General features: G+C 41.9%; 1 protein-coding gene across 5 annotated transcripts in view; it reads left to right on the forward strand.

The window, feature by feature from the left end:
• Positions 1–581: 581 nt before the first annotated feature.
• VPS41 (VPS41 subunit of HOPS complex) overlaps positions 582–20,138 on the forward strand; it is a 166,581-nt gene continuing 147,024 nt past the window's right edge. For 3 of the 5 annotated variants that reach the window (XM_006267880.3, XM_014602587.2, XM_059728674.1), the window contains exons 1-2: positions 582–644; positions 6,847–6,885. In XM_006267880.3, the coding sequence (XP_006267942.1) occupies positions 624–644; positions 6,847–6,885 (60 nt within the window). In that variant the 5' untranslated portion in view covers positions 582–623. Of the gene's footprint in view, positions 645–4,743; positions 4,919–6,846; positions 6,886–8,911; positions 8,961–20,138 lie in introns of those variants that run through there. The other 2 variants (XM_019483393.2, XM_019483394.2) reach the window with 2 other exon arrangements.

Consider the following 20,138-nt stretch of genomic DNA (forward strand, 5'->3'; position numbering starts at 1 on the left):
TAACTCTTATCCTTTTTACCAGAGTCTCATGATAAGTGATGATTTTCTCTTGAAGTCCTAGCTACTGCATTGCCTATAGGGAACTCAGCTCATAAAAAAGAGAGATGTTTCTAGACCTTATTCAAAAGCTTGTCTAACTTTATCCCAACTACATCATTGGCCCAATAAAAGAAATCACCCCACGAAAGCCTTAGCTCTTGCATAATTTCTGGGCCATCACAACTACAACATCACTCTTACACTACTCTAGACCCTATGGCAGAGGGGAAAAAAAGCCTGAAAACCTGTCCAAAGTGCACCCTACAGGCTCAAAGAAGACAACAGACAGCTCCAATTGATTTGTTTTTGATCATTCTTTTTAAAGGCATGACTTGTAGGAGAATCTGCTTTGTGAATGTTCAGGAGTCATTTGGAGGGGGCCAACACTCCATTTACCTTTGCATGAGTGGGACAAACCCATACACTAAACCTCCCGTTGCCCTGGAAAGCTGTTTAATCGTCCAGCAAAGGTGCCACAGCTGTAGAGAGGCTCTACCTCAGCAGCAGTGGGGAAACTACATTACCCAGACTACCCCGCGGCCCTCGGACTTCCTGGAATGCTCACATGACTTATCGGCTGCACCATGGCGGAAGCAGAGGAGAAGGTAAAGGCTGGGCCAATGCAGTGAGTTTGGGAGTGGAATAGTGAGGGCCTCAGTGCTTGCTGCATGCTGAGGGGCAGCTCTGGGGAGGGGGAGAGGGAAACCCGATGCTTCTGGCCATTGATGCAGTAGGAGAGGGGAGGGGAGGAGCAGGGCTGGGGAGGGCTGTGGGGAGCAGCAGCCTCATGAGGCTGAGTTAAGGGGGTGGGGGGGGGAGTGGCAGGGGCTGGGAAGGTTGGTGGGAGCAATGGGAGCAGGAGGGGGAGAGCAGGACCAGCAGTGGAGAGAGGAATGGGGGTTGTTCGTAGGAAACAGGGACTTTGATCACCAAAGCAGGGGCACAGGGACAACAACAACAAAGTAGAAGCTGGTCGGTCACAACTCTACATCTGTGCTTTGCATGGGGAAGCATGGCAAGCTGAGGCTGGAAGCCTGTTGGTCTCTTGCAGATGTTTCCATTCAGCCTTTCAGTGGTACCCCAAGGCCTCTTTTTTTTGGTGCCCCAAACAATTGGATACACGCGGTGAAATTTGGGCAGCAGTTCTGCGCTGGAATCAGAATGCACTTGATTTGGGCAGTTTGTTTTTGCTTGTGCATCAACATAGTTTATGCAGAACTTTTGGCAGAGGTGATATCTTGTATTACACCAAGTAAATAGTTGCAAAAAATATATTTTTGTATTTATTTGCAAGCTTTGGGGCTCAGTCACCCTTCCTCAGGCAAAGGAGAATGCACAGATTGCATTGTTTCTCCCAGCTGGAAATGGAACTTCATATTGCACAGGAGAATAAAAAGATGTTACACCTAATTTTTTTTTTAATAGGCTGTAGATTGACAGATGCATGGGATAATTTGATGTCAGGGATGTTAAATGCCAAAATCCCATTCTTTCAATTGTCATGCCCTTTTAGTGAATGTGTTGGTAGTTGCCTTGTTAATATTGACTTTGAGTGTGAATAAAAACTTGGGTAATGTCTAATTAGGCAATTAAATTAGCATTTCTTACACATTTAATTAAACATTGTTTCTGACTCGGGTTTTGGGGTTGTTTTTAAAATATTATGTTGGGTATTTATTTTAAGTGACTTACAGTGTTTTATAGCTAGTTTCTGTGCTATGAATGAAGATCCTCCTCTTGAAATTCCTAGTATACATACAAAGAATCCTGTAGGGGGATCCCCCATGTAGTGGGTCTACTGACCCCCCACGCACCCCTCCTCCCCCCCAATATGCTACAAGGATACTCAATAGTATATACTAGGTTTCTGTTCCTTTTAATTGTGATTGATATCTTTAAAGCAATTTATTTTTGAGGGAAAGATGAGACATCATAAGTCTTTTAGTGACTTTCATCATTAGGACCCAAAGCTGCAAGCTTCCTGTCAGTTCTACAACTGGTCAAGTTTCAGGGAGGACTGGACACTCTTATAGATAACAAGACCGTCCAGAATTCCCAAAACTGACACTTTTTTAGAGAGATTTTTTTTATTGAATCTGAATTGATTATGAAAGCAACCATTATTTGGAAGGTGGGAGAAACTTATACTGGGGCTGCACAAAAGAATTTGGGCAGAGGGTGGGGTGAATGGGCTGAGGGGCAGACAAAACTGGAGTACTCTGTACTGTTTTAATGTAGTAGTGACAAATGACAATTTTCAACAACAAAAAAAAAAAGGTGGGGGGAATCTTGCTAGGATACATTATTTGGGAATAGGTATTTCTCATATTAGAATAAGGCAGATCTAGGAATGCTTAGAATAAAATAAAATAGATCTAGGCAAGCTTCCTAGTTGAACTATAGGGGCTTATAGAAGCTTTGTATTAAAAGACTTTAGAAATTTGACTTTTCAGTATCTTCTACCACTGCTTCCTCCTATTTCCTTTTGAAAAACTATTGTTCAGTGTGGGAGCAGTCTCTTTTTGCTACTGTTGTTGAATCCCTAAATATGCTAAAGTTAGTCTTAATGTTTACATGATTGGTTGTGTATCAGCTGTGCGCTTTTACATATTTACTGATAGAAACAGTCTCTTTGGGTTATTCTTCTCTCTCTGCCGAACACCACTAATTGTGACAGACTTTAAAGAAAGTCAAGGTAGAACTTCGTAGCTTTACTAAAATGGTTGGAATAAGTATCAACCTTTATTTGCATTTCACTTTCTCCATGGGTGGGATTCCAGAATTGTTTCTTTTCTGTTCATGAACAAGAACAGAACATGTGGTGATTTGTGTTTGAACTTCTCCATCCCTTGAAGGAAACTACAAACTTGGTCGTATGTGCATTTTTGGGGCTTTTTAAAAAGGAATTTAGATTTTGTGATTCTCCTTCCCTACAAGTCTAAATTTATGGGCCAAAAGATAGTTGAGGACATCTGTTTTATTCTAAGGAGAAAGCCTTCTTACAGTACTGAAATATTGGGCTAATACTTCACTTAGTGAGATGCAATATCAGGTTTGCCAAGTGAGAGATTATGCTAGTCAGACATTTTTAAAAATTTCCCCAGCTTTCTCATCTGTGTCCCATTTCTCCATTCTTTAGGCTTATAGAGTAACGGCATTTGCCAACCAACTGAAGTATATAGCAATGCCAGTGCTGATTTTTTTTTTTTTTTTTTTTTTCTTCGCCCCCAGAATGTGACAGGTCTGTCAATGATAGTGATTTTTCCACTGCTGGGATTTTGGTCACTTACTAATCACTCACCTGGGATTTTCTTTTTTAGAGTAAGGAGACTATTTTTAAAAAATAAAAGAAGTGGAATAATCCTCTTGGTTCGTGTTTATTTCTTTTTCTTTTTTTCTTTTAAAGAAAAAGCCAAGAAAACCCTGCAGTAGTTATGACCACAGTTACTATTCCAATGTTACCTGTGGGAATGGGAGATGTCAGGCAGAAAGCTTTTCAAGGTAGCTTGCTAGCATAGTGAGTTGGCAGGATACCTGTCAATTGTAAATGCCCAAGATGACCACTAAATTCCTACCTAGTGACACACACAGTGTGGACATTTACTAACCAAGCTTTCCTTTCTCATTTTTATATGGCATTTCCTTAATGAACTGCAGTATTCTTTTCTTCAAAAGGTGCTGTTAACAGCGCCCTTCAGTGGTATCTAAATATCTGTTGAAGTACAGTGGATACACCTTTGATAGTAATATGTTTTCTGTGTGTAGCATGAGTCATCTTCTGAAATACCTTGTGATTTGTCATATATCTTGATTTTTGGGCCCAGATCTTTCAATCTGTTCTCATCAGATGGATCCTTGGCCTTTCATGGAACCTTACTTATTTGAAATCAGGGCTGTCCAACTTTGGTCTCTGGGTCCTTCTGATCTGTTTCCCCCTACCTGTCCCTGGACAAAGGCTCTCTCAGCCCTGTAGGCTTTTTTTGTCCCCCCAGGGGCAGGAAAGGAAGCAGGAGGAGGTATGTGGAGCCTGGAGACCACTCTCACCCCCAGTAGCAACAGAACAGCAATGCAGGGGAGGAGGTGGAGGGCTGCAGTTAACCTCTCTGGGGCTGGATATGGGCTGCTGGTTGGGCCACATTGATTCATATTAATCTCTGTGGGTCCACAGGGATCTGCTTGCATAGAAACAGGTTATGATGATCTTGTGGCCATCTACAAATTCATTGGGGTGGGGGGGGGGTCAACAAGGGATAGGAGATGCTCTGTTTACCGCGGCATCCTTTGGAGTAACTAGGAACAATGGCCCCAAACTGATGGAGAGCAGATTTAAGTTAGACATCAGGAAGAGCTTCTTTTCGGTAAAGGTTGCCAGAATCTGGACTGGGCTTCCAAGGGCGGTGGTGCTCTCCCCTACCTGGGGGGTCTTTAAGAGGAGACTGGACAAGCATCTGGATGGGGTCATCTGACCCCAGCACTCTTTCCTGCCAAGGGCAGGGGGTCAGCCTCGATGATCTGCCAAGATCCCTTCCGACCCTAATCTATGAATCAATGGACTCGGGGCTCTTCTTACTCTAATAACAGTGGCGGGCTGTGACTCTAGGTATGGTGCTATATGCTGCCTTTCATTTTCCATTGCACTTGATCTCGAGTTGTGTTATGAGGGTGGAACAAATACCTTTCTTACTGTTTGCAGTGTGCCAGCAAAAACCTTGATGTAGATTCAGTTACGGTGACATGTATCCTTCTTCTGGCATTGGTTCTTCCATCTGGGAAATGGCTTTAACTATGCTGACGAAAACAAGTGAACAAATAAACCCTCTGCACATCTACTAGAAGAGGTTGTTTTTATATAACTATAGCAAATCCATTCAAATTTAAGGTAAGCCCCTGGTAACTAAATTTTAGGCTAAATTCAATTCAAGTAAATTTTTGGTTTTTTAATAATGGCTATATTTGGCAAAGCTCTTTGGGTAAAACTGATATCTTTTATTAGATTAACTCAAATAGTTGGAAAATATCTTCTTTGCAAGCTTTCAGGTACAAATACCCTTTGTCAGGCTGAGGAAGCATCCGCAGTTGGTGCGTGGTCTTCCTGGATGGAATGAACAGCCTGATGAAGGGTATTTATAACCAAAAGCTTGCAAAGAAGACTTTTTCCAACTATTTTAGTTGGTTTAGTAAAAGATATCAGATTTACCTAAAGAACCTTGTCTGTCTATGTCCTTAGACTAATATGGCTACAACCTATACCCCTGTATATTTTGCAAAGAAATATACTGGGATTCTCAAAATGGTGCTTATTGAACTGATCTTTCTATGCCACTTGTAGGAGATTTGAGGGCATGAGAAAAAGAAGGATTAAAACCTCTGCTTGGAAGAGCACTAGCATTTAATCTCCTTCCTTTCTGCTCTTCCCCATTTTCTAGCATACTAGTCTTTCCTTTTCCTAGGTCATGACATAAATAGAGAAGAAGCAGCTGTTTCGCATTTTAGGGCTGCATCTTGGAGAGGGGTCTGGCTTCAGTCTTTAAAACTTGGGGAAGCTGAGGCTGTTCAACATGGTAATGCTCCGCATGGAGCCAGTAATGGCAAATGGCAATGCTGTCCTCCCCCGACTGTTTTGGCTGGTTAGTAAAGATGATCAGCCACTAGTATAGAGAAGGCATTTACTTTTTGCTTAAAGGTTACAATAAGAGCGCTTTATAAACAGGAAACAAATAAATAAATGTGACCAGCAAACTAAAGATGACACTGGTAATGATCACTATTAGATTTTCTTTCCATTCCATTTATCTTTTGGCTGTCTGTAACTTTCTCTCTTTCATGTGACATGTTGCACCTATTTATCTTATTGTCAAAATATTACTTCATAAGATTTGAAATGCCTTCTTCTCTTGCGTTCGTTCTTTGTTTATATCATGTGCTACTGTTAAAATGCTTACGTTCACTGTCAGCATATTAGTTGTAACCTTTTATTGCTATTGATAACTATAAATACGTTAAGTAAATCTTCATTTTGCTGACCTCTTTGAGGAGGCTTTGCATCAGCAGATTTTACCAGTGGACAGGTGAGAGATTAGCAGGAGTAGACTCAATTTTTTTTGTAGGATGCTAAGATTCATTTTCTTGCCAGACAACAGTATTTTAAAGGCACAGTTTCTTTGAAGGTTTGAATAAAGCATTCAGTCTGAAGGTGGGGGGCTTGGAGAGAGAGAAGGAAAGTTGTTACTAACCATTTTCTCCTTACTGGAATTCTATGGGAAACAGTTTTAAATTAGTTCATTTAAATAAGACAGTGGATGTAATGGCCGAATAGTGGCTACATTATTCATAAGCACAAAGTTTGGCTCATGGATAACTGGAGAATACAGCTCTGTCCCAAGTTCCAAGATGCTGGAAATTGCCTTTCAGGGTTGACAGCCCATTGCTCAAGAGAGAGAGAAACTTTCACAGGTACCTGGCCTTGCCTAGCTGATGCACACTGGTAGAAGGATGTGCTGTTGGTTGCCATCTGCTTAAGTGCAGCCATAATAGCATAATAGCACCATTGCCAACCAGTGCCACTGAGTGTCAGTGTGGTGCCAGATTACAAGTCCTAAAAACAAAATGGGTATGCAGATACAAGAGAGAAAGAAAGGATCACCATCTTTAATAGTCATAATTACTCCAAACTCTAACTTTTGCCTCTAAAAACTTTCAAGGCAAAAATAGTACTTAACCATTTGTATGTATGTGCATTCACAGTATGCGTGCATGTATGTATACATTTAATTTTTTATCTTCATTTTGCTCTTATGTCATTTTCAGGAACCTGTTTCTATGGAAGAATCTACAGATGAATCTGAGGTAAGTTTGTGTAAAGGTGCCTCATGGCTGAATATTATATTATGTTAGTTCTTTATCAACATATGGCGAAAACACAACTTTTGTTCATTTCTGTTTTGGCAGCTGCACTTTTAAAGGGAAAGTTGCACTTGTGCTATCATAGGTGGCTTTGACCTGTGGGTGAACAGTTCAAAAGAAGTAGTAGTTTTGCTACTAACGATACTACTTTTATATGAAAAAAAATGCCATCAAACAATTTTTACAAAGTCAGTCATTTTAGGATGTGAAACTGATACGTTTGACAGTGTCAGGTGATTATATAGTCTAATATACTAATTTCACAACCTTCGGCAGTGGTTCTCAATCTTTTTAGCCTCATGGCACCCATCGGAAATGCCAGCTCTTAGCTTTCGTTTGTTTTTTGACTGTGGACAAATAACAGAGCAAGTCTTCTATTACAAAATACTTGGAAAGGCCATAACAGATCAGACTGCTAGTGGTAATATTTGCATGGCACCCTTAAAAAAATCTCATAGCACCACGAAGTGCTGCAGCACCTTGGTTGAGAATCACTGATCTAGGGTTAAGTTAAAATATAGCTATGATTTAGAGTATTAGGAGAGTGCAGAAATGGAAGCTATAATGAATTTAAAATCGCCTCCTCCAGGTACTGGTGCACTAGAACATGCTGTTCTTAACTAGGGTTTTGGATATCAGGGAGTCTGCATGCTGCCCAGCCCAGCATAGCCCCATTGCAGCACAGTGGAGTGGAGTGGCATAGGGTGCAGCCTCCCTCCTCAGGCTTCCAGTGGATCAATTGGCATCTCCCCACACACACACACTCCCCCAACATGTCACCAAAACTCCTTAAATTTCCCTCTAACCCAAATAATTGCCCATCCCTGTTTTATTCTGTTTCATAGATTGTTTCTAGTTCTAGCTAAAAATCTCAACTCAGTTATGGTAATATTAATCATAGAAAGTTAGGGTTGGAAGGGATCTCATGAGGTCATCTAATCGAGCCCCCTGCTCAAAGCAGGACCATCCCCAACTAGATCATCTCAGCCAAGGGTTTTGTAGCTGGATCTTAAAAACCTCCAGGGATGGAGATTCCACAGCTCTCTGGGTAACCTGTTCCAGTACTTTTGCTGTCCTCCTACTGAGAGTTACTGTAACTCGAGACCATTGCTTCTTGTTGTGTCATCTACCACCACTGAGAACAATCTAGCTCCATTCATTTCTGGAAGATACAAATAGACAAGTAGTTGAAGGTTGCTATGAAATCTCCCTCAGTCTTCTCTTCTCCAGACTAAGCCCAGTTCCCTTGGCCTCTCTTCAAAAGTCATGTGCCTTAGCCCTCTAACCATTTTTGTTGCCCTCTGCTAGACTTGCTCCAATTTGTTCACATAATTTCTTTAGTGGGGAACCCAAAACCAGTCAAGGTACTCCAGATGTAGCCTCACCAGTGCTGAAGAGGGGGAAAAATCACTTCCTTCAGTCTACTGGCAACACTCCTACTGATGCAGCCCAGTGTACTGTAAGCCTTCTTTGTAACAAGGGCACACTATTGGCTCATATTCAGGTTTTTGTCCACAGTAACCCCCAGGTCCTTTTCTGCAGACCTGTTGCTTAGCCACAGTCCCCAGGCTGCACTGGTGTATGGGATTGTTCCTTCCTAAGTGCAGGACTTTGACTTGTCTTTATTGAAGACCTCCTGAGATTTCTTTTGGTCCAATCCTCCAGCTTGTCTAGGTATCTTTAAATCCTAGCCCTACCCTCCAGTATATCTACTACTCCCCCCAGCTTGGTGTCATCTGCAGATTTACTGAGAGTGCACTCTATCCCATCTTCAAGGTTATTGATGAACACAGTGAACAAAACTGGCCCCACGACCGACCGACCCCTGGGGCACTCTTCCTGTCTGCCAACTAGATATTGTACATTACTGCCCTTTGAGCCCAGCGAATCAGCCAGTTTTCTGTCCACCTTGCATCATCCAACCCATACTTGGTTTGTTCCTAGACCCTGCTCTTGGACTGACCTGCTGGCTTCCTGACCCATCTTGGCTCTGGTTTCAGCTGCTCCTTCTGATCTTGGTTAGTGCTTCGATCCTTGAGTGGCCCAAAACCTGGCTGCTCACAACCCAGTATGGCATTTCTGTAGCTTTGTAGTACTGTCCCGTTGTCTTAATTTCTCTTTGGAAGGATCCCGTGAAGTTGGGAACTCTTAATTTTACGCAGCTTTTGATGCCCCTTGAGCCCTTAATCTGCTAATTGTAACTTGTCACCCAAACAGTTTGCTTTGTGTGGCATGTTCCTTTTGGCATCTTGAAGGAGGCATCTTGATACTGCTTGTACAGATTTGGTGGTAGGGATTTGCAGTAAGGCCTTGGATGTGTTTTTTGTTTGTTTGTTCTTTTTGTTTTTGTTGTTATATTTTTGTGAAGAGAAAAAGGAAAAAAGAGACTGTCTTGCTTTATTGTGTCTGCTTCCTGAATTGGCCAGTTTTCCTCTGTCCTTTTAAATAAGTTTAATATTTTCCAACCGTTTAAATTAAAATGTCTGAAATGCATAGTTATAAATTAGTAGAGGGAGCACATCTTCATAGAGACTTTCTGGGGAGATGGCAGTAGTTATTTGTGTCAACACTTCATGCAATTGTAGCAGATATTTCTTTCTAACTACACTACAATTTGCCCTCTTATTTCATATCCTCACATATGATATGGGGTATTATGAGCTTTTCCTTTTCAGGTAGACAGGCTGCTATTTATTCTTTCCATGATATGATAAGCAAACAGTATATCTAAAATGGTATTTTAATTCTCAGGAGAAAAAACTACTTTTGCTGCAAAGTATTTTTGCTGCAATCTTGAAGCACTAACATTTTTTTAACTTCTGTTATTTCTTAAATTGCATGTATGAAATACATCTTGCTTCATTTTTCTCCACCATGATAACGATCGAGTATGTTGCATTTTAAAATTGAACAGGTTTGTTTCACTGAAAAAAAATCCTAGGTACAATGTAGTAGCATTGGAGGGCTTAATGTTATTTTGCAGCATCTGGAGCTTCATGTTAGGGCTGTCATATTTGATGAAGCCTTAAAAATACAGAACAAAGTAAACTGACTCTTGGCTGTTCATAAACTGTGGAGAAGAAAGTCTGAATAAATTATGTATAGCCTGAATCAGAATTTCTCACTTCTTAAATTTCACTTCAAGAAAGAGAATCTATTTCTGTATCTTGTTATTTTTGCAATTGAGCTGGGTTTCCCTGAAACTTTTTTTTTTTTTAATTAGGTTTTTGCTAGGTAATTAATGAATGGTCTGCCAAGTTATTAGCTTAATAGTGATGCCTCTTTGTGTGGAGAGTGTTGGGGTTATGCTAGGGTGAGGGACCTGTTAACATTGTTCTTGATTTTAAGTTCAAATTACTTGGGTTGTGCCTCAACTTTGCAGCTGAGGTCCTAATCAGAGATTCCAGGGCTACAGAAGTTTGCATTTTTCTCCAAATTACTTTGATAACCAAGGGGATGGGATAATGGTTGCACTCGGTTTTGAAAATTTATATTATTTCACGTATTTGCAAGCCAGAGAGGTAGCTTACAGTGAAACTAGGATTTTTCAGTGGTAGAGAAGAAGGGGAAGGTATGCAATAATAAAAAGAATCTACTAATGAGAAAAAATATCATGCAAATAATTTATCAATTTGACTCAGCTGGATGAGCAATGTAAATAATTTATTGAAGTTTAAATGGAATCTTTACATACATTAATTTTAAAAAACAAATTTGCAGTGACTAGTAACTTGCATTATAATATACATCGTTAGAGGATTGACTTCCAAGAAAAATGGGTTACTGGTTTTGGTGCTATATTCTTTTAATACCTGCTGTTTTTGTGCAAAATTAGATACTTCTTTTAATGAGCTATTAATATTAACTAGAAGTGTTGGCTCTCCTATTTGTCTGTTATGGAAAATGCTGTGAATGTTACGTAAATTAAAAGTGATTGAAAAGCTACTGTGTCAACAGAATGTTCTGATGCGGTCTACCCAAAATACTAATTCACTGACTTGGAAGGAGCAGGGCTGGGAAGAAAAAAATCAGTAATTTCCTCTTTCACTCTACATTTCAGTGAGTGAACGAAAGTAACTCTGTAAGCCACTGTTCACAAAAATGCACTGAAAGGCACATACACAGCAGATCACAAGGTGGCAACAGCTAGCAGTTAAGTAGTGTTAAGGTAAACATTTGTTGAAATACCTTATTAAGCAAAAGAAAAATGCAAGTAGAAATTTTGGTTTTGTTGAAATATGAGTTGTCTTTTGAGTTTTTTTTTCACAATTGCAATTAGCTTGGGACATTAACAATAAAGTGAAATAAATTGTGTTGTAAATGTAGCACATCTCTATAAAAGTTTAGTTGATTGTATGCAGTTGAAGGCTGAAATGAACCAGTAGTTGCCAATGGTTCTTTTTGGTGTGCACACAACTTCCCATGAGATAAAATAGGTGGAATTAAACCAAATAATGCTATCATGAACTTTTAACTTTTATGCATCACTTACAGTGATTGCTCACATGCAGTATGCCATCTGTACACGACTTCTGCTTCATGACTTGTCTTACCTCTATTTCTTCAAGACTTGTAGGGCTCGATCTGAAATTAGTGTTCCATAAGAAAGTGTGTCTTCCTTTCTTCTCAGAATTGCCATGGTAGGAATAAAATGCTGTCTTCCCGTCCTTTCATCTGTATATTATTTCATCCTCTGAAAGCAACCATTTTAATACTTGTTCACAGGAAGCCATAATCATAATTCCTTGCTCTAGTGTATATCTACATTTTTCCAAAGAGGTAAAGGGATTAAATAAATCCCCTGCAGAAAATACATCATAAAAAAAGAAAACTTGCGAGAAATCTTAACATTCAAATCTGTATTTATCCATTCTATAACCAAAAAAAAGGGTATTTTGGTAATTTTTCTTATAAAGAATTCTTTTATTTGAAGTGGGTTAGAGCAGGGGTTTCTGAAGCTTTAATGCCACAGCCCAGCAGTCGCAGCTGACTGCAGCTAGAATTTCTGGCCAGAAGACAGGTAAGGATAGTCCCCAACCCCCGGGGGTGGGCCAAACCCTGCACTGTCGTGGGTCCTGCAGAAGGAGCCTCTCTGCCTGATTCTGGGGGGCTGCAGTTCATCGGCCTGTGGCCACTTCCAGTCCGACAGCTGTCCTGGGGATTGAGGATCCCTAGGTTAGAGGTTACTCACTTAATTTCCTTACCCATGGTTACAGCAGTTTTCACCGTTAAAATGGTGAAGGTTGCTGTTTTCTTTTTTTTGGTAGCATCAATTACAGATGAGGTTCTAAACCTTTAAGGTTTAGAATGATCTGGCTCAGTGTCTCCTTTATTTTGCAGCCAGGTATAGAATGCTAAAATAATGCTTTTATACAGGTGAGAAGCATGAAAGGGCTTTTAATGAATTTGCAACAGATACTTTTAATTGCTGCTTCTTAAGGAAAGTGCCGTGTCAGCCCTGGAAAGAATGGTGTCATCTTTGTTTCTGTGGTGCCAAGTCTGCTGTATTTCTTCCATATATTTTGTTGCATGGTCCAACTGGTGTTCTACAAGTTTTTGCTGAGGGACCATCTCTATCCTCAGCAAAAGAGGATGGTGTAGTCTCCATGCCCATGTAGTCCTATGTACCTTCACTAAATTTACCTGTTATTTAGGGTGACCATTGGTCCTGGTTTATACTAGACCATCCTGTTTTTAAACCCTTTGTTCCCTGTCCATTTCTGAATGAGGAATGGACAGCAAAAAGTCCGGTCATTAGTAGAAACACATGTCAGTTATTCGTCCTTGTGATTCTATTGGCTGTGCCTAGAGGTAGGACAGCGCACAGCCATGAGGAGGTTTCCGAGGCAACTAGGGAGGAAGGGAAGTGGTGACCCCACCCCTTGCTGCTGATTGGCCAAGGAGGTGGCAGCCCCACCCTTCACCACTGATTGGCCAAAGGGGCCACCCCTCGCTGTGGATACTGGTATTTTGGGGATGCGTCAGTGGCCACCATACATTTATTTGATGTGGTCCCACAAAGTTTTCAGCATGTAACTTCAACTGGATAAACAAGAAAATAGCCTGAAAACTGGTTTTCAAATGTGAGAAATGTTTCAGGATTTGTTATTTGTGGAAGAACCAGAGTGAAGTTGAATTATTTGCCCTTCACAGTAGAGGAAGTCCTCTATCACTTGGAGAAGAACAAAAGTCTAGAAGCCTTTTCCTAGGAATGAAGAAAGAACAATGGGGTTGATCAAGCTATACTTGAAAAGAATCCTGGACTTTTCTGTGGTGGTTCTCTTTGCTTTATGGATGTCACTTAAACACACATGCGTAGATCTGCTAAAACGGTGGAAAGAATGGTATGTGGTGGGTGAGATTCTTAAGAGGTTGTGTTGCCCCCTAGAAGTGACTAATAGAGGCTTAGTGTGAACTTAAAGATCTTGTAAGGTACAGCAGGTTTATTGAGAAGACTTTGATGCGCAACTATCCTCCTGTTAGCAGAGCAAACCATACATTAGCATGCATCAACCAATGCATGTCAAGCAAAATCCTTAGAGTTGCTTTAATGGACAGCATGGAGATTTCAGGACTTTCTGTGTTGCCACCAGATATAGCTAGAAATCTTCCACCTTTTTTTGGTCAGAAAATGCTTTTGCCAAAACGGAAACGTTCTGTGAGAATGTAGGTACTAGTTCTTGCTGAGTTAGACCAAGGACTTGAATTAATCTTCTGTAACCTAAACAATAGCTTCTTCTGGGTGTCCCCTAGTTCTGTTGTTGATGGTATTTTCATAGAAAGGTCTTGAACTTCTCCTAATATGGAACAGGAAAAATGCTGAAATCTTAATCTTACGTGGATGATAAAACAGCTTCTTACCCAACCCAGATCACTACCACCAGCTAAAAGATCCATGAAAAGAAAAGGCTAGTGTAGGAACCTGTCTGCTTGGATGGAATGCTTCAATAGTGAGAGAGGTTATTCTGTGACGCTGAAAGGAAATGAAAAGTATATTTGTTTTTCCTGGGGGGGAAGTATCTGGATATATTCTTACATCCCTTCTTATATCAAATAGATTATTAATTTGATCCTGTTTTAAGGCACGTAATTCAGAGTTTGGTGCTTCCAGCTTTTTTTATTTTCCTAAAATGAATGTGAAATTCTGCTACTACAAGACAGAAGGCGAGATTAAGTTTTATGAAGGCTGCATGTTTTATGAATATTAAGTGGAAATCTTTGATAGCAAGAAGCTCAAGCATCCCTGTTCGCCCCTTTCTTTTCTACCAAAGCTGTTGCCATCTATAAATACATAAGGAAATAAGTAAAGCCATTTTCAGGGTAAAAATCTTAGTTCACTTGATTTTTAAAGAGCTCAAGAAGGTCGTGCAGAAAAAACCTTCAGTAAAGTGCCAGATCTCAGGAATTTATAAGTTTTAAAACATGATATTGATATCTCCCCTGTTTTTTATTTTTAAATAAATCATCAAACCCCCTCTCCCCTCACGACTGCATTAGCTAAAAGCGCTGGAGGATCTCATGGCATTGCTTTCTCTAGTATTTGGAAAAGTTGTGTGTAGGAGTTATAAAAGGCTATAAATATCTTTCATTTTTTAGGCAGTTCTAATTGTCTTGTTTCAAGGACTTGTGAAATATGCTGTATAAAACATACTAAGTTTTTTTGCGTTCCTGTGCATGTTACGTTAATTCCATCCCATTTACCTTAATTGCAGTTCATTGTAGGGAAAAACCTGTCAAGCTGTGTGCGCTCCCTGACCACCTACTGGCAAAGGAGCAACAATGCAGCTTAGAAGGACAATGCATGTAAAGGGCTGTGTCACTCCTGTTTTGATGCAAATCAAAATTCTGGACAATGCATGTGGACGTCTGTCTGTATGAACTTAACACAAAAGAATTTCCCTCAGGAAAAATGCAGTATCTGACTCGGAATTGGACTGCAAGGTTGTGATACAGCTTTTATACATGATAGTTTTATTACATTGCAGCTCTGTAATAGCAATGCGATGTTGCACCAAAACTGCAAATTTTCAAACCTCTTCAAGAGCATCCAGTGCAATGTAAATGTGAGGATATTTTTGCTGTTGCATCACACACTGTGACTATATGATACTGTCATACTTAGCTGTCTTGGCTTGATTCTCTTTTTTAACTCATTAGCCAAACTCCCAGTTATCGTAGTGGAAACAAGAGCAGTAGCTCTGTTGGCATTATACAAGCTCTTGTTTCTCTAGATCTAGGTGAGTGCTGTTGTCAGTTTGGTCTCTGCTCTTGGTTGTACCCACCTTCAGTCGTGTTGAGGTAGTGGATCCTAATGGCATGCGCTGTCAAGTCCAGTTACTTGCAGTTCTCTGTTCTATATAGGGTGGCCACTGACACTTCCCCAGAATGCAGGACGTCCCCCTTAGTGAGGGGCAGCCCCCCTTGGCCAGTTAGTGGTGAGAGATGGGGCTACCACCTCAGCCAATCAGCAGTGATGGCTGGGGCCACCAGGCCTCTTGGCCAGTAAGGGGATGATCCCTGTGACAGAACGTCATCTCTGTCTCTCCCCAAACTCTATCAGGCGGGTGACCAATCTGACAATTGGGTTACTACGGTCACTGCATAGGGCAGACACCCCTGGGCCCATCGGCTTCAGGTAACCCTGAATTGTAACCTGAGCTGGATACATTCCTGAGGGAGGGGGAAACCTGCTCCCTCTGCCTACATGACTGGCCTCACACACCTGGGAGGGGACTAGAGACCCTGCCAGTCTACCCGGCAACCATTAATGCATTTCATATTGGTTGGCTGGCAGCCAGCAGTTGCTGGACTTCATTGGATCAGGTAAATGAGGTCATAAGGTCTATATAAGTTAAGGACTGCCCAGGAGGGGGGAAACAGCCATGATGAGGACTCTCAGAGAAGCTGGACCACCTGAAACTTGATCTCTCTTGAAACTCATGGTCAATGAACTGCTTGCTTCCAGAGGAAATTTCCACCTGCCTCTGAATGATACTTGTGAGTGAGTTACTTGAGATCTAACTAGACAAATAGCTTGCAGTAACTCAAATGCGTGATCAATGGCTACCATGCCCCTGTTTGCTCTAAAGTATTTTTCTGATATTGTACCCTAGTCCAAACCTACTCCTTGTAACCAATAAAGTCCCCCTCTGTACCTAGCGTGGGAGACTTCTTAGGAGGCGGTCTACATTATGCCTTGGGGTCCCCTTGGTTTGGCTGACTAAGGGAGACCACCTTTTGTGCTTCAGACTGAGGGAAGCACCCCAATTTCTTGCAGTGGGTCAAGTTACCCCTCAACGACTACTAGGCCTGTGCTTCCCAGGGGGCACAGGGCCAAGATAAGTCCAGACTCTGGGTGGTGGCAGCATTAGCCCCAGGCTTGCGGGTGTGCTGCAGGAAGGGGGCCAGCCAGGTGTGAGGCACCCCCAGGGAGGCACTCAGAGCCTGGAAGGTGGTTGGGCGCAGTGAGGCGGGTGGCTTAATGCAGGAGCACCCCCTACTGGTTCGCCACAGTCCCCACAAAAAGGCCTCGTCCCTCCCTGGCTGGGAACTCTGCTTCTCCTGGCTGTGTGCTGCCCTACTTCTAGGCACAGCCAATAGAATTGCAAGGACAAATGATTGACATGTATTTCCCCAGTGAACCAAAAAACAGGACTTTTTGCGATCTTTTCCTCATTTAGAAACGGACAGAAGACAAGGGGTTTAAAAAGAGGACGTTTCAGTATAAAACAGGACCAATTGCCAGCCCTAGGGTCAGCATTGTACTCTGTGTAAATAGTGAAATTGTCCTATTCACAATGAGTTTTGGTGTTTTCTGTTTAGAAGTTGTACCAAACTGCATGCAGTCAATAACAGCTTGGTACAAAATGGTTTTGTAGCAGGAGTAGCATCTGGGCTTTGACCAGAAATTGAGTCCTTGGCTGAAGGTGCAGTGAATTCTCTGCTTGCAACTTTCCATAGAGGAGAAAACCAGTTCTTTTAAACAGACAAGTCTCTGCCAGTTTAGAATGCTTGGTCTGGGTATTGGCAGGTGTTCAGTCTGGATTGAGGGATTTGGCACAGATTTGTGAGAGGAGCCACTGGTCAGGCTTTGGGAGTGATAGTCTGTCCTACTCTCCGTTTCTTTTCAGTAAGAAATGGTTGTGGCCAACTCAGTTCTACTTCTAAAATCAGTAGCGTAGAAGCATAGTGATGTATGTAATAGCCACCATGGTTGTTTATGCTCTATTCTTGCTTCTGCCTCTTCTTTCTTCATACAAATGAGGTGGAATAGTAGCTGAGTGGCCTTTATGTCATTCCTTGGCAAAAACAGCATACCTCTGGATGAGTGAGTTATGAAATCCTTCTTTTCTATGTATGTGTTGCCCATCTTGCACCTACTACTACCAGCCAGCACCTGTAGCCTTTTACCCACAGTTCAATTATTTCTGTTGAAATAAAGATGTCTTACTGTGCCTGTATGAGAGGGAGTTATTCGGTATGGATCTAGAGTCTGCAAGAAGGAAGCAACTTGTAAAATATCTGTGGCTTCTGCTTTGTCTGTTTCCTTGTATTGTTTTATCTCCTAGTGCGTGTTGCTGTTCAGCTGATAGTTTAGAGCTTGCAAAGCAAAGTAGTTTCCTTTTCACTGACAACATGAGACCAAGAATAAGACCAGCCAAACAGGCCCGTTGGTACAGAGTTACTGTGAGTAGTTGTTTTACCTTCAGCTTCATCTACACTTCTGACCCTGTTCACAGATCAGTTTATTCTTCTTATATACAGATGTGTATAAACCTAACAGTTATTTCCAGGACTAGCAAACAATAATTTACAAAAAATCACTCGCTCACTGTCTTAAGCTACACATGTTCATCTGTCAGCTACCATATGTTTAAATTTGCTGGTGTACTAAATTACCATGTTTCAAGAAGAGATGCTTAATTTTTTGGATAAAAGTTAACAGAAGAAAGATTATCGCTCTGCTCTGGGTAAAGAAACTTTCCTGGGTAACAGTAGGAACATGCTTTATCCTCTGGAGACTTATCTTTGTTAACCAACAGAGTGCTCTAGTAGGTTATCCAAGTTGTGCTGTTGCCTAAACCTAGGTAATAAAGATATAAATCCTGTGTCAAAAACCAAAAGGAACAGAGTCTTTTTTGTGAGATTTAAGATACACCCACATCTCCTCCTTTTAGAGTACAATTTGCAGCCTTTTTTTTCCCTGGGAAGATAATATTGAAAGTGTAAACCTTTCTAAGTTGGTCTCTAGGTATGAAAGTTTGTTACTGATATGTAACTTTTGAGCGGCAGAAGGCTATTATAGCCCTTCAGATCTGGATTTTATGATCCAGGAAAAATAAGAGTGGTCCCTTCTTTTATTTGTGGAATAACTGAAGATAAGTTTACAGCCCTATTTGCCTCAGCTTCTTACTCAAAGCCACATGCCTATGACTGAGTCACTTCCTGTGCTTACTTGCTAGTGCTTATAAGAGAAGTGAGAAGCAGCACACAGATGACCTTGATTGTGGAGATGGACGAAGTGGGACAGTTGGATGTCAGCTTTATTGCACAGCTGCAGCTTTTCTTGCAGAGCTCACTGACCCCCCATTTCCTGCTGAGAAGGCTGCTGTGTTATGTGCTGCAGCATCCAAGGGATCTGTCTGATGCACCCTGCTCCTTAGCACACACAGTGCCAGCCCATATGCCCAGTGGCAAGTGCCTGCTATATATGTGCCTCTGAGGGCTGCAGTGTGTTAAAGATATGGCCTGCAGACAGGATCTGGCCTCTGGCGTCCTGTCATCTGGCCCATGGTGCTGCTTATGGGTCTCGGGCTGGACCAATATGCTGCATGCATTGTATATGAGTTCTGGCCCCAGCTCTGTGCACTACTTGCAGGGCCAGTTCAGGGTGCATGCAGTATGTGGGGTGATTATCTATGCCTAATTCGGCCCATGGACTGCCTCCGTGCTGCTACCTCTGCTCTAGGGAATCAACAGGAGGGATTAATTTTAATCCAGATATTGACTGCCTCCATGAATTTGGTCACGACATGTAGGCTAACACTTTCAAAGTTGGGTGGGGGGGCTCCTTTTCATGGATGGGTGCTCAGAAATACTGATTTGGCATATCTAAATCTAGATCTGAGTTAGGGAATTACCGTACCCTAGAAGTAAGGGTTGGAAGCATTGTCTAGTTAACGAGCAAAAAAAAAAAAAAGTTTGTGGCCATTTTTAGGGCTCACCTCTTATCTGAGAGCTAGGGACAGACATTCAAAAAGCCCGAGCCTGAATTGATTCACTCTTTGCGGGTTAGTCGAAGCAGTTTAGTTTACACTGATTAATAACTGGACAGCCATTCTCTGTTAAATCAGGAAATGTAACCACATGCCTGCAGTGGCTCAAGCCAGAAGCTGGGGGCTGCTAGAGCTTGCTACTGCCAAAGGGGAGGGAAGAGAGACACCCTCCAAGGCTCTCATCCCTTCCTGCTGGAGCGGAGGGGGCATGGTCAGACATCAGCCGGGGCTAGCACAATATATGGGGATGACAGCTGCCAGCCTAGGGGGTGGGGGGCAGTTGCAGCCAGACTGAGCAGTGGGGATGGGGAAAAAGTCCTTTCTCTGAAGCAGTCATGTATTGAACACACCAATTTCCAAAGCATACAATAGGGAACTACCAAAAACCTTTGCCTAAGCTAAGATACAAACCAGTAAAACACAACATACACAACTTAGTCTAATTTAAAATGTCAAGAATTAGTTTTACTAATCCTGAGGGCAGTGTCTCCTGACAGCCAGGCATTCAAAAAGGCTTTGTTTAGGTATTCCCACCTTTTCCATGTTCTGCTTTATAATGTAAATGTAGCTCTCTACATTCTTTGGTGAAGCTGTCTGCAACTTCCCTTAACTACATCTCCAACATGTGTGCTGATTGTCAACACTTCCCACCTCCCAGTCTGGTCCAGCAAGTCTTAGCTCTGGGCTCACAGGTGCAGGGCTTGGATCTGTGCACAGGGGGGTAACTTGCCTCTCCTTCTCCCCCTGCTCTGGGATATGCTGTGGAATTAATCTCCTCCCTGCCTGGCTGCAGGCAAGCCCCCGGGGGTTCTGGGTGAGAGAGGGGACAGAGGAAGGAATTAACTTCATCCCTGCCAGACTGCAGGTAAGTCTTGGTGGTGTGGCTGGGGCTGGCAAACCCTAGCTGTAGTCCCTAGAGTT

Source organism: Alligator mississippiensis, chromosome 5 (assembly GCF_030867095.1).
Source record: "Alligator mississippiensis isolate rAllMis1 chromosome 5, rAllMis1, whole genome shotgun sequence".
Taxonomy (NCBI): Eukaryota; Metazoa; Chordata; order Crocodylia; family Alligatoridae; genus Alligator; species Alligator mississippiensis.